At 45.8% G+C, this 15824-nt stretch overlaps 1 protein-coding gene across 1 annotated transcript in view; it reads right to left on the bottom strand.

Moving 5' to 3' along the window:
* Nucleotides 1-15532, bottom strand: part of ENPP6 (ectonucleotide pyrophosphatase/phosphodiesterase 6) — a 112381-nt gene extending 96849 nt beyond the window's left edge. The window contains exon 1 of the mRNA XM_038560433.1: nucleotides 15178-15532. Within this exon, the coding sequence (XP_038416361.1) occupies nucleotides 15178-15418 (241 nt within the window). The 5' untranslated portion in view covers nucleotides 15419-15532. The remainder of the gene's footprint in view (nucleotides 1-15177) is intronic.
* Nucleotides 15533-15824: the final 292 nt, after the last annotated feature.

Genomic DNA, 15824 nt, shown 5'->3' with positions numbered 1-15824 from the left:
TTATCCACCTCCAGAACTTTTCTTATCCCAAACTGAAACTCTGTCCCACTAACCACTAACTTCCCATTCCTCCCAGGCCCTACTTTCTACCATTCTACTTCCTGCCTCTATGAATTTGACTACCCTAGGTACCTCATATAAGTGGAATCCTACAATACCTGTCCTTCTGCGTGGCTTATATGACTCAGTATGTTTTCAGGTTCACCCACAGATTTCAATTTTGGGGAGGAGGTGGTCAGACATAGGAGGTTTACTTATTTGGGGGTTAAATTATAAATTTCTATTTTTAATTTTTTTTCAAATTTTTATTTAAATTCTAGTTAGTTAACACATAGTGTAATATTGTTTGCAGGAGTAGAATTTAGTGATTCATCACTTGCACAGGTTTTTTTCTTTTTTTAAAGAAAATAAAGACATGCACTGTTTCTTATACATTCAAGGTTGTGAACTTGGATCAACTTTACACACAGATTAATTCATTAACATTACCATAAAACTAGCTTGAATTCTTATCTGATCCTGAGACTTTTTTCTCTCTGCTCCTCCACATCCAACCAGTCTTGCCCATTCATTCTCCACAAAGTCTAGCAAATCCTTGACTTCAGCTTCATTCTGCCTTTGAGGACCTGACTTCCAGGTGAGTTCTCACCCCAGACCTGGGCCTGGATGGCCTCACTCAGACCCACGCTGCTCAGTAAAGTCACAGTAAGGGTCTCAAAGCCCAGTCCTGCTCTCCACATGCTCCTCATCATTCCCACCTCTGCCCCTTGACTTGCGGGAGACCATCCACCCTGAAGGCCCTTCCTCCAGGTTTCAACCTATCTGAATTGAATCCCTCAGGCTTTATTGAAATATCAGCACCTCAGCAAGCCTTCCCTCTTCATCTACACACTCTGAGAAATGGTCTGTATTTCTCCTGTGCCTATTCTATTCTGTCCTGTGATTATATTTATTTCAACACATGCTCCTGCTTACTCGCAAGTTCATCCAAGACAGAGGGTCAAGTCCTGGTCATCTTTAGAACAGCAACTTATATAGGACAGTAAGTGTTCAACATACTCTTGCACAGAGAGCAGCCATATATGAATGTATTGTACGCATGTATGTCCACATCATATGCTGTTGTGGTTGCCAAATTCTGTGGTTCAGACAGCAAGCAGTAAAGGAGTTCGCAAATAGACCTCAAAGCACCATCCAGCTCTCCAAGGTTATTACTATCTGCAGGTCAAGGCCTTTCAGAGGAAAGACATCTTATTTTGGCTTGAAAGACAGAGGTGGAGAGAAGCTGGCATCTGGGTGGAGTGGAGGCTTGGAGGCTCCAGGGAGGATGGGAGCAGAACCCTTCCAGAAGTAATAAGTAGTATAAGCAAAAGGAAGGACCCAGAGATTCCAGAGAGGCCTCCAACAAAAATAGGGAGGTGACAAGGGAGAGGTGAAGAGATCGTTCTCCAGAATTCCATTCCAACAGGGATTTCACAACTGGCCGACAGGACCCTGAAGGGTAGGGACTAATCTGATGTCCAGTGAGGGAACCTCCTGAGGTGAATCTTCAAGACACCCACACAGCTGGCCACTTATTTCAAAAGAACAAACAGGTGGTTGGGATTTGGTAAAGTTGTTTTTCCCCCATCTGATTATTTTAGCTTTTAGCTACATGTTGAAGTACATGCTGACACAGTCTGAGAGCGAATTCTTTGGAATGTGATTTTCTTATCTGTTCCATCAGAACTTGGGGAGGCTATGTAAGGTTATTTATATCCTGCTGTAAAGGATAGCAGCCAGCCTTCAATGATCATCCGTGGCACCTGGAAGTAGGGAGGATGGCTGAGCTGAGTCCAAACACCACCCCCAGTCTTCTAGGTGGTTCCACCTCCTCCTTGATCAGATCTTTGATGGAATCTACACGGGAAGCTTTGAATCTCATTCCATTTCAGTTTATACATTTTGGGAGATATTAATAAGGGGGAGAAAAGAAGCAAAAGCGACCCAGGCAGGGAAGCCCCGCTGTGAAAGAAGGGTGGGCCCAGAGCAAAGCCGAGAGTTCAGCCAGAGAAGCCCATGGGACCAATAAGCAGGAAGGGTTGCAAGGGACGCCTGGGCATCTGTCCCTGTGCTTTGGAGGGACACCAGACCCCAGCCCGCCTTGGAGCCCCGTGCGCAGTGAGGCTCTGTGCTTACCTAGCTGCTGGGCCTGAATCTTAGGCCTGAGTCTCTTGTTCTGCACAAAGAGACAAATAAATGCACTAGCATTTCTAAGGCTACTTCTGCTTTTTACATTTGGTAATTCTGAATGGCTCTGGGGGAAATTCTGGATTGGGATATAGTGGGTTTTGTTACATATTCCCAAGCTCATTCACATAGTTTTAACGTTATATTTTACACGGATGAATGTATGCTAAAATGGACTCTGAATCTACAGGGAGGGGTGTCATGGTTTGGGACGAGGCCAGCTGGCTAAGCTGCAGAGGAAGGGGCTAGACTGGGAGTAAGAGGAGCAAGGGATCAGATCCACCCACAGAGCCCAGCAAAAAGCACGATGGCCCTGGATACTGGGGAGTCAATATGACAGGTTGCAAGTGGCAATGGTGTTGCTTTGGGCCCTGGGGAGGAGAAGCACAATCAGTGTGAAGATGAAGAGGGGAAGCTTAGAAGACCTATGGAATATGGCCAAAAGGAATCCAGAATCCAGTGAGATCAACACAGGTGCATGCATGCATCAGTGGTTTGTTAAGAACAGTGGAACCTTAGTAGATGAGGTTCAGCAACCAAAATCTTGAGTCTACAAAAAGGATAGATAACATAAGGCTTCCACCATGGGGTTGGACAGAAGTCCAATGACTGGCTGAACCAGCAAGGTCACAATAAACATGAATCAAGTGTCCCCTGTGAGCAAGCCCTGGGCCCCGATGCAGAAACAGACTGCTAACACTCCACTGCCTTTGAGCAAGTGTAGACCAAAAGCAGGATGGATTGCTGTGTGGACTGGCTTGGTCTGGAGGGGTAGCTGCAGGCCTTCAGAGGCTAGACACAAGCGGAGCCTGACAGACTGTCCTTAGTCCCGCTCCTCAGAGGGGCAGTGGCAGCTCCCATGAGGTGACAGTGTTGCAGGAAGGATGATCACAGCGGCCTTAACCATGGGCATTGACCGTGGATCCTGGCTGGTTGTTGTTTGCAAGCCTGCAATGCAGACTGAGAAAACTAAACCAAACCACAAAACACTGCTTTATACTAGGATAGAAAACATCTTTTTAAAAACTCTTTTAGTGTGAATATATTTCTCTAAGTCACAAAGGCAGTGCAATGGGCCAAATGTTTGCCTCCCTGAAAAATTCATATATTGAAGTCTAATTTCCAATGTGATATTATTAGGAGGCTGGGCCTCTGGGAGGTGCTCGGGTCACAAGGATGGAGCCCTCATGAATGAGATTAGTGCCCTTATAAAAGGGATCCCAGAGAACCCTCTCCCCTTCTTTGTGCCTTGTGAGGATCCAATGAGAAAATGGTCATTTGCAACACATAACCAGACCACTGGAACCAGACCACATTGGCGTGCTAATCACAGACCTCCAGACCCCAGAACTGTGAAAAATAAATTTCTGTTGTTTATAAGCCGTCTAACCCATGGTTCTTTATTACAGCAACCTGAAGTAAACAGGAGGCTTTATCAATGTTAAATTCAAATGTCTGCTTACTCAACTAGAGATGAGCAAGTCCCATTGGATATGGATATATTTTTCATTTAATATTTTGAACAGAGAAATCATATTGTTCAAAAGACAGGCAATAAGACATCTCCCCTCCCATCTTCACTCTCATCTCGCTCTAAGAGTGAACCATGGTTCTAGTTTCTTATGTATTTTTAAAGATATGATTTTCCTCCAATTGGCAAAAACTCTTGGCTGGGGCCTGATGACCTTGAATGGTGGTGTCTTCCAGCGGGCGCTGCTTGTTGCCTCCTGCCTCCTGATGGGGCCTGCCCAGACAGAGGGTTTGTGACCAGAGACTGGGAGAACATGTGTGTAAAGTTTTTAAAATCACTGACCACCCATACACAGTGCATGGCCTGGCTGCTGGGAACATCTCAGGGTGAGTGGCTTGGGGGCCTTCTGCAGGAGTGTAGACCCTGGTAACTTCTCTGAGGAGCCCTCATGGCCTGACGGGTCTTGCCTCACATCTGCCCTCTTTGGTGGACTCATGGTGGGTTGTCTTGCTGGTCAGGTGTGTGGCCTAGGGGGGGTCCACCTCCTTTACCAATGAGAGCTCACCAAAGCCCAGAAAGGGAGCTCACATGGCCAGTGAGGGTAGGCCTAACAGGACAACCCTTTAATAGGCTTTCCTTACCTATCCCCCTACAGGGGCAGGGGCTGGTGCAGGCTGGGAGCACTTTTAGCCTGGTCTATGGTCTGCTAGTGAATGACTAGAAGCCTAATATTTGAGGGTTTTTTTCTCAAACACCTATGTTTCTTTAAGGCTTTTGCCTTCAACCATTTAAGCAAAATGTTTTCTCAAGTCCATCTGAGAAAGCCAAATTCTTATACATATAGATAATTTTTCAGAGAAAACTAGATGTGCTGCAGAGCCAGTGGGCTAATTTATATGCCTTGTGTGCAGAATCTGGAAGAAGGGCCAAGGCCCAGGGACCCTCTCAGGCAAACTCTATGGGTGGCTCACCCACTACATCCATAGACATGGGGACCTCCATCTGTGCCTCTCACCCTTCCCCCAGGCCAGGGTCCTTGTCAGGGGCCATGAGCAGCCTGTGGGGTTAACTACAGACAACTTTCTTCAAATCTGTAGAAGAGGTCAAGGGGGACTCACTGTGATCATAACAGGAGAAGGATGCAGAATGTCATTGAGAACCCCACTCGATCACCCTTTCCCTCTGCCCCACCGCCGCCCCTGAGGATCTCCTTTGAGCCACATGACTATTCCCAGCACCTAGAACAGAGCACTTAGAACATTCTCAGCATATAGCTGGCACCCATTCAGTGCACAGTTAACCCCAGGGCTCCTCTTTCCCAGGCCTCTCATCTTAAAGCTGTGGGAACTCAGGACTAGGAAGATGATATGACTTTGCCAATGTCCGGGAGGGTCATGGCAGAGTCAAGAGAAGAAACCTGGCACCCTGCCCTCCCTGCTGAGCTCTATCTGGTCCACCAGCAGTTCCTAACTTGCTTCCCATCAAGTATTTTGGTTGAATAATGTGGGATGAACACAGAAGGCTGCTCATACCTAGCAGGGGACCTGGCCCCTTGGCACACCTGCAACCCATTCGTGGCCCACAGCACCCGGCTTGGGACACTATGCCACAGACATTTCCATGCACTCTCATGGTGACCCCACTTGTCCTCCTGCCACACAGCTGGCAACCACAGAAGCTCTCGCCCTTAAAGGCAGACATCCAGGGGGAGTTACTTCATCAAGGGGTAAAATATCTGCAGTAACCCCAACCAGAAGTCTGTTCACGACCTCAGCCTGAGAAGCCCTTTGTCCAAGTAAGACTGATCCACATGGTTCCATGACCTGTCTACCAGACCCTTTCTCCCTGCTATGGAAATGGCTGAAGGTAAGAGTAGGTTATGATCGAGCACAATATCCAACAAGAGCCAAATGCTGCACACAGGATCCAGAGGAGCCCCAGACCTGCCCCAGGTCCCCGCCTGGGAGAGATGGTGGACACAATGGCCCTATTCATGGAAGGGGACTCTGAAACTTGAGTATGTGTTATTTAAAATGTCTCTGAAATCAATGTTAGCACACTGACTCAGGCTCCCTCCAAAATAATTTTAAATGTCCTTGAACCCATTTTTGGCATATCACTCATGATGAGGCAGGTACTGAGAGCAGCATGGTTCAACCAAACTCCCAGAAGCCTTGGCAGGAGGAATATGGTCCTATCAATCAACACTGGGGTGAGAGGAAGGAGGGGGGAAGAGCAGCCGTGGTTTGAGAACCTTCTGGAAAAGGGTTTGCTGTTATTATAATCAAAAGCTTTCACCACATTTTTAAGCTTTACCCACTACCCTAACCATTCCCTTCTTCGGGGAGTGAGGTTCCAGCAGCTGAATGCCATCTAACAAGAACTCCCTCTCATCACCATGGAAGCCAAGAGAAACACATTTTTTGAAAAGTGGCACTTTGCTGTAGAGAGGTCTGCTGATGGGAGCTTAAATAATGACGTGCCAGGAAAGATTATTTTTGTAAATTCCTGGAACACACGTTTTGCTCTGGGCATGAGCCGGTTAGTACTCTTCACGCTTCTGTTGCCCCGTACTTTACCTAGCCAGCCTGCTTCTGTAGGCAGTCTGATCAGGACCCCTTATACACGCTGTAGTTTTAAGTTGAAACATGGAAAGATATGGTTAGGTGTCCCTGGGAAGTAAGGAGAAAATGTAGACAAAGTTCATGCAGATGGGAAGATAGATTTAACTGTCTATCTGTGAAATCTCCTCCACAGGCTGGGCCCAGCAGAGAAATAAGAAGTCCATTCACTGGGGGTCCCCTGGGATCCGCAGGAGCATTTTCTATTACCCCCATGGTTATTCCACATGTTTCTGAAACTCTCCTTGAGGACACTGTCTCTGATCCCCTATAGGGCCAACTCTAGGTGAATATCCTACTCCAACTTGAAATCTATTCTGATAAAATTTACTTCCCCCAAATAGATAGGCCTCCAAACTTTCCCATCTCTGGTTTCTGCTCACAGGAGCCCCCCACTCTGAATACCTTCTGGTCTTGAATTAGATCTGGGCTCCCTTCCTCTTACTTCCTCCTACCCTCTCAGTGCCCCACTGGCGTCAGCGAGTGCTGCCTCCTTCAACTCCTCCCTTAAAGCCCATCACAAAGAATAGATGCTTGAATGTTTGGAGTGGAAAAGGAAGAAAGGAGGAGCTTCCTGGTTATTTTCAAGTTAGCTTTCAAAAGCATCCCATCAACTGCATGTCTTTTTTTTTTTTTCTTAAGCAAATTCATCTCTCTCTAGCCCTTCAACCCACACCCAAGGGGTGAGTGGGTTTAGCGCCCCTTCACCTGCCTTGTTATGCTTCTCTGATTTGTCTACGCTATGGCCCTCACATCTCACAGGCTTAATAGATTTTTTTTTCTTAAGATCGGGCCCAAAACCCATCTCCTGCTAAAAATCTGTCCACTCATCTTTCAACATTTAGTTCTAGATCCACCTTCTACGTGGAAATGTTCAAGCCCATTGTAAGTCCCAATAATACTTCCCTCCCCTGCATTGCAGGCACTGATCTCTATGCCATTCCTTTTCATTAAGGCCCATGAGTTTCCCATAAAATGCAACAAATACCCATTTCGTGTGTGTGTGATACACTGCATTAATGTTCAAGATCATTCCTACCCCTCCCGCCCCCACTCTGAGAGGATTATGCATCCCTAACCTACCGGCATCAAGCTTGGCAATATAATTTGCTTTGGTCAATGGAGTGAGTAGATTGACTTGTGCCACCTTGAGCAGAGGTTCTAAACATCACCACCTCATTCTGACATTTCTCCTTTTCCCTCAGCCATGTGAGCAGTCCATATAAAAGTTGCTCTTCCAGCCCGGGTCTCAAAATAAAGAGGAAATGGGGCAGAGCTAATCCTTAAAGTCCATGTACACAAGTGAGAGATAAACCTTGGTTGTAAGCCTTGATACAGCTTGTCACTACAACATAATTTAGCCTAATCTTAGTGATAAAGTGTGTAACAGGTTCAGTTTTTGTAAATGGTGGCTTTACACGAGGTGCCTCATTCTGTCCTCCAACAGGCCGGCTGGGTTAGTTTTCCTTTCTCCCTTATTACTCATCTCTCCATTATCCAATGACAGATCATGTGGAAACTCAAAAGAACTTGTTCAAATCCTGAAAGTTCAGAGATGACAGAGCAGATGAAATTAGGTCTTCTGGGGCAAATTCTCAGCTCTTTCCACTTGGCCATGTCAGGGGTTGAATGGTGTTCCCCAAGAACATGCTGAAGCCCTATCTCGTAATACCTGTGAGTGTGACTTTATTTGGAAACAAGGTCTTTGTAAGTATATTCAAGGTAAAATGAAGTCATTAGGATGGGGCCTACTCCAATATCACTGGTGTCCTTGGAAGAAGAGAAGAGACACAGAGACACTCAGGGAGAACACTACATGACAACAGAGGCAGAGGCTAGAGTGAGACATCAAGGCATCTACAGGCCAGGGAACACCAAGGATTGCTGGCGACACCAGAAGCTAAGAGAAAAGCATGGAAGAGATTCTCCCCTAGAGTCTTCCGAGAGAGCATGGCTCTGGCCAACACCTTGATATCAGATCACCAGCTTCCAGAACCATGAAGGAATAAATTCCTGTTGTTTTAAGCCACCCCAATCTGTTGTCATTTGTTACAGCAGCCCTAGGAAATCAATGCACCATGAATAACTCAATTTGGGGGCAGAAACCACCAGAAACTCTCAGTAAGTTGGGGGATAGAAGAGGTCTGTCTAAAAATACCTCGTTCCTCCCTCAGCAGACTTGTGTCACCATCCCGACTGTATTTGTTCCCAAGAGCTGTCCTAACAGAGTACCACAGACCAGGTAGCTTACACAACAGAAATTTATTTTTCACAATTCTGAAGGCTAGACATCTGAGATCAAGGAGTCATCAGTTGGCCTTTTCTATGGCCTCTCTCCTTGGCCTCTAGATGGCTGTCTTCTCCCCGTGTCTTCACATGGTCTTCCCTCTGGGCCTGTCTGTGTCCTAATCTCTTCTTGCAAGGATATCAGTCATATTGGATTAGGGCCCACCCTAATGAGCCCATTTTCACTTAATTATCCTTTTAAAGACACTCATTGCCAAATGAGGCATTGAGGGTTAGGACTTCAAGATATAAACTTGCAGGGTCAGGGGGACACAATTCAGCCCACAATGCTACCTCATGTTTTCAAATGTCTGAAGAGCCTCTCATGATGTCTGTGTTCACAGCCTGGTCACTTAAACAATCTGGGAAGGAGGCTCAGGATATAAGGATGGCCCTGCCAGCCCTTTCAGTTGCCAGACCCATCCCAGGGTCCAATAGCCAGGACCACATGAAACTTGGCCTTCACTGTCCTCTTACAGATGTTCAAGTGGTTCTGAACCATTTGCCTTATTCATGATTTACTGTTGTCTCTGCTTTCCTGGCTTCAGCTACCTTGGTGGGCATCAGGTTCTCTCTTTGGCTATGCTGATGATTAGTTTTCTGGCTAAATCTCCTCATTACCCCAGGCCTTTGATCCTCTACTTTGGCACAACCCCTCCTCATGGGTGGCTCTCCTTGTAATCCTCTTGCTGCCTCCAACCTTACAGTCAAAATTTATAACAAAAATTATGACATATTTCGAGATATATAAGATTATTAGACATAACTAGTAATCAGTTCTCCTAAATGGCTGCTAATTACTTTCATAAAGCAAAACATAATTTCAGGTGTTTTTCCTTCTTACTAGTTTAGGCATATCTAGAACCGAAATAATAATTGACAAGTTCTCTGAAACTCTGAATGTTTTAATCATTTATTGTAATACTGCTTCACAACAGTGAATTTTATCTGAAGAAGGCAGATAAATAATCCATGGTGCAGAGATGAAATATAAGGAGAGGGAGAAAGGAGAGAATGATGGAGTCAGGTGGGCTTTTCAGGTAGTGGGCGGGAAGGCAGATCACTGCAGTGACTTTGGGAATGAAATCTGAAAAAAGAGGTGGAGCAAACCTTGGGTATTTCTGGGGAAAATCATTCCAGCCAGAGGGAACAGCAAGTTCAAGTGAACTGAGGTGGCCATGTGCCTGGAACAGGTGAGGAAGCAAGGAGAAGAGGGTCAGGAATGAGGCCGGAAAGGGACTGGATGGCCATATGGGACCATTTCTCAAAGAACTTCAGATTTTACGGGGTGAAAGCAGGAACTACTCGAGGGTCTGCATGGAGGAGCCACGTGATCGGATGCATGCTGCAAGGATGACTCTGGTTGTCTGTGGAGCTGGACAGAAGGTAGGGCAGAGAGGGTGGAGGGAGCTCTGGGCAACCAAGAGAGCAGGCTCTAGGGATGGAGTAGGAGCAGTACAGGCTTTGCCATTGACCTTGAAAGTCCAGCCCTCTCAGGCTGTGGGAGAAAGGGAGGGAAGGAAGATGTGGAGCAATAAGAGAAAGGCCCAAGGAGCGGTGGGTAAAGCCAGAGGAAACGGAGGGAGCTGTCAGGAAGGGGGAGCATGGGCCGGCCAAGCGCTGTGCCTGGGCCGGAAATGGAGGCCTGAGGATTGACACTTGACCACTAGGAGGTCTTTGGTGAAAATGAAAGTGGAATTGGTTTTTGTACAAGAGAGAAAGAGAGGAGAAGTAGCGGGCATACCAAATATCATGCATGCAAGGCGGCTTCTAAATCGAGGGAAGCCAACACACTGGGGCCAATATCCCTGAGCAATGCTGCTGTTGGGGTAAGGGGAGGAGAGGCAGCCCCGGAGGCCGTGTCCACGCTGCTTTTGCTGTGGGGCTGTAAAGGTCCACGGCAAGCCCGCCAAGTAAAACCTGAATTCCCCAGAAGCCTGAGGATGTGGACTTTTGTCAAAATTTGATTTCTCGAGTACTTTCTGCATTAACTTCTGTTGGTCCAAGTGACAGCCGGTTTTAATTTAAATCAGCTATTTTCACAAAAGCAGGGAGAAGCGTACCTTATCCTGCAATCTCTTACTCCAGAATGTTGGATCCTTGATATCTGGAAAGAATTTGTTTCCGTGTAATTTCTAGGAGTGCAACAGGAAACACATTGGCACAAATGTTAATTCTAATGCTTGACATCCTAGGTTTTGCTTTGATTCCAGTAGATCAATAAACACCTTTATTCAGACTCTTATTGCCTCCTGGACTGGCCTTGAGGAGGCTTGTGTCCCTGGGTCCCAGGTCCTGTGGGTGACCTCCTGGCCACTCCAGAACGGGGGTCAGAGCCCTGCTAATTACTGTGAGAATCTGGCTTCTGACACCTGCTCTCCAATCTTGTTACTGAAATTCTTTGGTGTCTGGAGTGAGGCACCCAACCTCCCTATACTTTATTTACTAGTTTTAGTTTTTAAATGTTGAACTGATAATAACATATCGCAGAACAAACTAATTTCAGCATATGTTTGTCTCTTGGTAGATTACGTTCAATAAAGATTAAATTCTAGACCAGCTTTGCCACTACTCAGGACGTTTCTGGACCGCTTTCCCCAAATGCTTAATCAGAAGCGTTCAAGAATTACAAACAAATGTTGCCCTTGGCCTTGACAAAATGATGCCAAGTTCTACTTCCTCAAAAATATCCAACACTTTCTCTTAACCCATGCTCTGGATTAAACACATCACTGCTTTTCATCCATGGATTTTATGTTAAATTTTACTAAAATGTGGATTTACCTCAGAGAGAATAACTTTGCAACAAGAACCACAGTAAGAGAGATTAAAACAGAAAGCAGAGCAGCGGTTGTGTTTACACTGTGGTTGTGTTTTAACTAAAATTAAGTTGATCCACACACAGCTCTTCGGAAAGGTTATGCATAAAGTAAGATATAACGATATGCATGCCATGCTCGTAGCTCTTTATTCCAGCTCAGAGTCCACCTCCTTCAAAATGCTTCATGTGCTGCTCCAACTGGAAGAAAATTCTCCTCCCTTCTGGCCTTCTGTAGCATATTAGGAAAGTATCCTCTGGTCCTTTGTGTATTTTTTTTGCTAGATAGGGCTGCATAACAAAATACCACAGACTGGCTAGCCAAACAATAGTTCTAGAGGCTAGAAATCCAAGGTCTAGGTGCCAGCAAGTTTGGTTTCTGGTGAGGCCTCTCTCCTTGGCTTGCAGATTGCGCTTTCTCACTGTGTCCTCACGTATGGCCTTTTCTCTGTGTACATTTATCCTGGTGTTTCTCCCTCTTTTGAAAAGACATCAGTCAGATTGGATTATTACACCCCCTGCCCCTCAAACAGCCTCATTTCAACTCACCTCCCCAAAGACCATATCTTCATATGCATTACATTCTGAGCTACTAGGGGTTGGGACTCCCATACATAAATTTTGGAGGGAAACAATTCAGCCCTTTTCATTCATTTTAGAATAATATTAGGTATCTGATGTGTCTCTCCTCCTCAACTTGATTGTGGGCTTCCTGGATGAAAGGCCTTGTTTTAAGATTCTGTGTGCCCCTACCAATCTGTTGTTTAATGGATCTTCTTGATCACTATTGGAATTTTGTTCATATTTGTCCTGATATCAATATATATTTTGAAGGAGAAAAAAGAATCAGCCACAGTGGCTTCATGGCAATGACTGGGCTAGATGATTTCCCAGGTTCCTTACGCATCCCACAACTGTTCATTCCCCGTCACCATCCATGTGGTTTCCCAAAAAATTCTCCCTCTAGAGTTTCAGTCGTTTGGTTAATTTCTTCTATTTAGACCTCCCAAGAGGTGCCAGTCCTAACTTTTTCAAATTCTCCATACGCTTCTTATTTTCATATCTGCATCTGGCCTGACTTGGGACCTGACTTGGGACCCGGAAGTGAACAGGCTCAGGGCAGTGCAGCGGGCTGCCCAAAGTTGTCCAACACCATCCTGATCCCGAGAGGACCCCAACCAAGCTTTTCCAATCCCAAGGCCAATAACCTAATATTCTTCATTATGCAAAGATAAGAACACCAAAGGCTTTATGTCTTGTGGGCAGTAATTTATGTAACGAAGTGAGATCATAGTCTCTCTTAGAAATCCCAATGAACCTTATAACAGTATATCTTTTAGTACCAAAGGGATCCAGCATACTTCTTTTGTCGATTCATAAAATGCTCAAATGCTCAAACCATATGTTTAAGTACAACTCCCAATGGATATATTCTTCCTTAAATGAAAACAGAGAAATTTTTCAACATCAGGTAGAAAAATAAGCACGGATATTGGGAGGAATAGTCTAAATGTAGCCCCAAGTCAGTTCCAGGACAGTGGAGATGATACCAGCTTCATAGCTTGGCACCTCCTAGCCCCCAGTCCTGCTCTAAGGCATAAGTTCATGCAGTAGGTACAAGACAAACCCAAAGATATGTGTACTTGAACATGAGCCTTGCTAGACACCTTCTGTGTACAATATTGCTTTCATAGGGGCATCTGGGTGACTCAATAGGTTAGGCATCGAACTCTTGGTTTCAGTTCAGGTCATGATCTCAGGGTGGTGAGATCGAGTCCTGTTTGGGGCTCCATGCTCAGTGCAGAGTCTCCTTGAGATTGTCTCTCCTTATCCCTCCTGCTCACGCACTTTCTCTCTCTCTCTCTCTCTCTCAAATAAATAAATAAATCTCTTTAAAAATTGCTTCTATAAAACTGAGACCATCAATGTAAGCAAGCCTTTCAAATAATACATTTTATCATCTAAAAATATTTAGGCATAACACATATGGAGCTCTTGTGGTTCCCTTGGGCCAGACTCAGTTTGAAAGTGAAGGTGAGATCTTTGCCGAACACTCATGGGTGTGCGTGTCCCACCATGGAAAGGGCTCTTCTGTCATGAGTAGACAAGTGAAAACACCCCTAGCCTGAGAAGAAGGTGTGTCTCTGCATGACTGAGGCTTTGTGCCAATTATTCCTTGTGCCAATATCAGGAATGTGGGTCTGACAAACAAAAGATCATGTCACTGGCTTGGCTTTCTCTGTGAAGGCTGTAACGGCCCCTTTTCCTCTTTGGAGCCTGACTTTCTAAAATGGATTTTGTTCATTTTCCACTCTGATGGAGAAAAACTGCACGTGGCAGTTTATGAATTGGATCTCCCAGCAAGGCTCTGAAAGACAACTGGAGTAGGGGTGGTCTGTATGTGTGAAAGTCCCGGGACAGAACTGAAGTCAGGCTGTGACACACAATGACATCTATGTGTGACCCAGCAGCCAGCAAACCGACTCCCTGCAAGGGGAGAAGCATGCCAAGTGAGGACGAGAGGACTTTTGTTCATCCTCTTTATCTTGCAGATGCTGGTTGTTTGTCTGTTGGGGGAAATTAAAAATAAGCAAATAAATTCCTTGCTTGTGTGCCGTCTGGATTTTTTTTCTCCCCATGCTTTCATTTTGAATCCTCCAAAGTATCTTCCTCCCTTAATTTTATGGCATTATTATGTACACATGTATCCAGTATCCATGCATGAAGTCAGAGATATCAATTTGTCTTTCCAGACTCCTTTGGGTTTGCCGCTGTGTAGAGATCCATAATGAGATACAAGAGTTCCCGTCCCCTTCCCGTTAACATAATTTATAGAGTTTTCCCTGTGCTCAGAGCATGGAGCTAAGTCCTGCATAAGCAGCAATAACAGTGCATTCTTAACAGCCTCCCTGGAAGGTTTGCTAAATTCTTTCTGAGAGCCTCTTGCTGGCCCTCACAAAGGTTAGCTAAAAAATAAACTGGAAGCTGGGAATCCAACTGTGAGAGCAGAAAGTACATTCTATTGCACAGATAGAGGACCGAGTTTGTGCAATCACATTTGGCATTCCGGCGAACTCTGATGAAGATCATTTTTAGGCAAAAATCAACTTCCCAAACCCAAGCATGCTCTGGGTTGGCTAGGTTTTTGTTTTTTGTTTTGTTTTGTTTTAATAGATCCTAAAAGTTAAAGATGGGAATCTGAACTGCAAAGCAATTTTTTTTTCATCTCCACATCATTTTACCTGACCCAAGAAGACAAAAGAGGGGCAAGTGGCATTGCTAAGTAATACTTCAGGATATGACCTACAGGTTCTCTCCACGTAATCCAAGAATCCTCTGTGTGATTTTCATAGTCGAGCACATTGATAAACACCTCCTGGATGACAGATGAGTGCGGAGCAAAAGAGACAGAGGGAATTTGGTACAAACACACGAAGAGCTGTTGACTTTCTACCTTGAACTCAGAAAGTATGGCGTTACCTCGAATTTTTATCAGTGGCACAAATAACTACTTTTAAAATCACCTATTCATGTGGTTCTCCGTTCCTCCGCACCAGGGCAGGACCTTGGCATAGCTTTTGGAGACTCACACGACTGTGAAAAAAGAAGTCTCAGCCAAGAACTTTGGTGTCCCAAAAGACGAGGGCAACCTGAACATTTAAATAAGCTCCTCAATGCCAGGAGCTAACTGCTCCCTGTTGGACTCCAGCCCACACCCCAGGCGTTCACCCAGTGGAGGACCCAGTACTCACCAGTCATTAGGGTGTAGTAATTGGGGTAAGAGAGACTGGGAAAGTCAGGTGTCAAGTAATCCACTTTCACTCCCCTGCTCACGATCTCTTTGAAACCAGGCAAGGACTCCAGGGCCTCATCACTGATGTAGTCCGAGCGAAAACCATCCAGCAGAAACACCAGGAGCTTCCGGCCCCCCGTGGCTGGCTGCGCCAGGCTGAGTGCAAGGACCAGCAGGAGGGCTCCGAGCTTCAGGGCCATGCTGCCAGGAGCCTGCCCGCCGGCTGGCACAGCCGTCCCCTTGCAAAGGCTGAGGATGGGGAATCTGGAGCTCTTCTCTCTTCTAGGGGCTGGACCTTGACTGGCTGGCCTTCCCCAGCCAAGTTCACTTTCAGGATTTAAAGGTACAGCACCCCCTTTTAAAAAGCACTGATGCTCGCCTTTTACTGGAGAGCCCAGAGCCTCCACTCCTCCGGAGAGCCTGGGTCCCCAGACAACCCAGAATCCACATCAGGGGACAGAGGGCACCTTATGATTTGGGGCGAGAGTTCCAGAAATACAGGCACCCGCAGAGAGGTGGAATTTTAGAAGATGACACACGTCCACAGTAAGTTTGCAGCCAGGCTAACCAAAGGGTGGAGCCAAGGAAAGGGACAATCTTTTAATT

The sequence above is a fragment of the Canis lupus genome, chromosome 16 (assembly GCF_011100685.1).
Source record: "Canis lupus familiaris isolate Mischka breed German Shepherd chromosome 16, alternate assembly UU_Cfam_GSD_1.0, whole genome shotgun sequence".
Taxonomy (NCBI): Eukaryota; Metazoa; Chordata; class Mammalia; order Carnivora; family Canidae; genus Canis; species Canis lupus.
The sequence above is the reverse complement of the archived record's forward strand: the minus strand, read 5'-3'. Positions and strand labels throughout refer to the sequence as shown.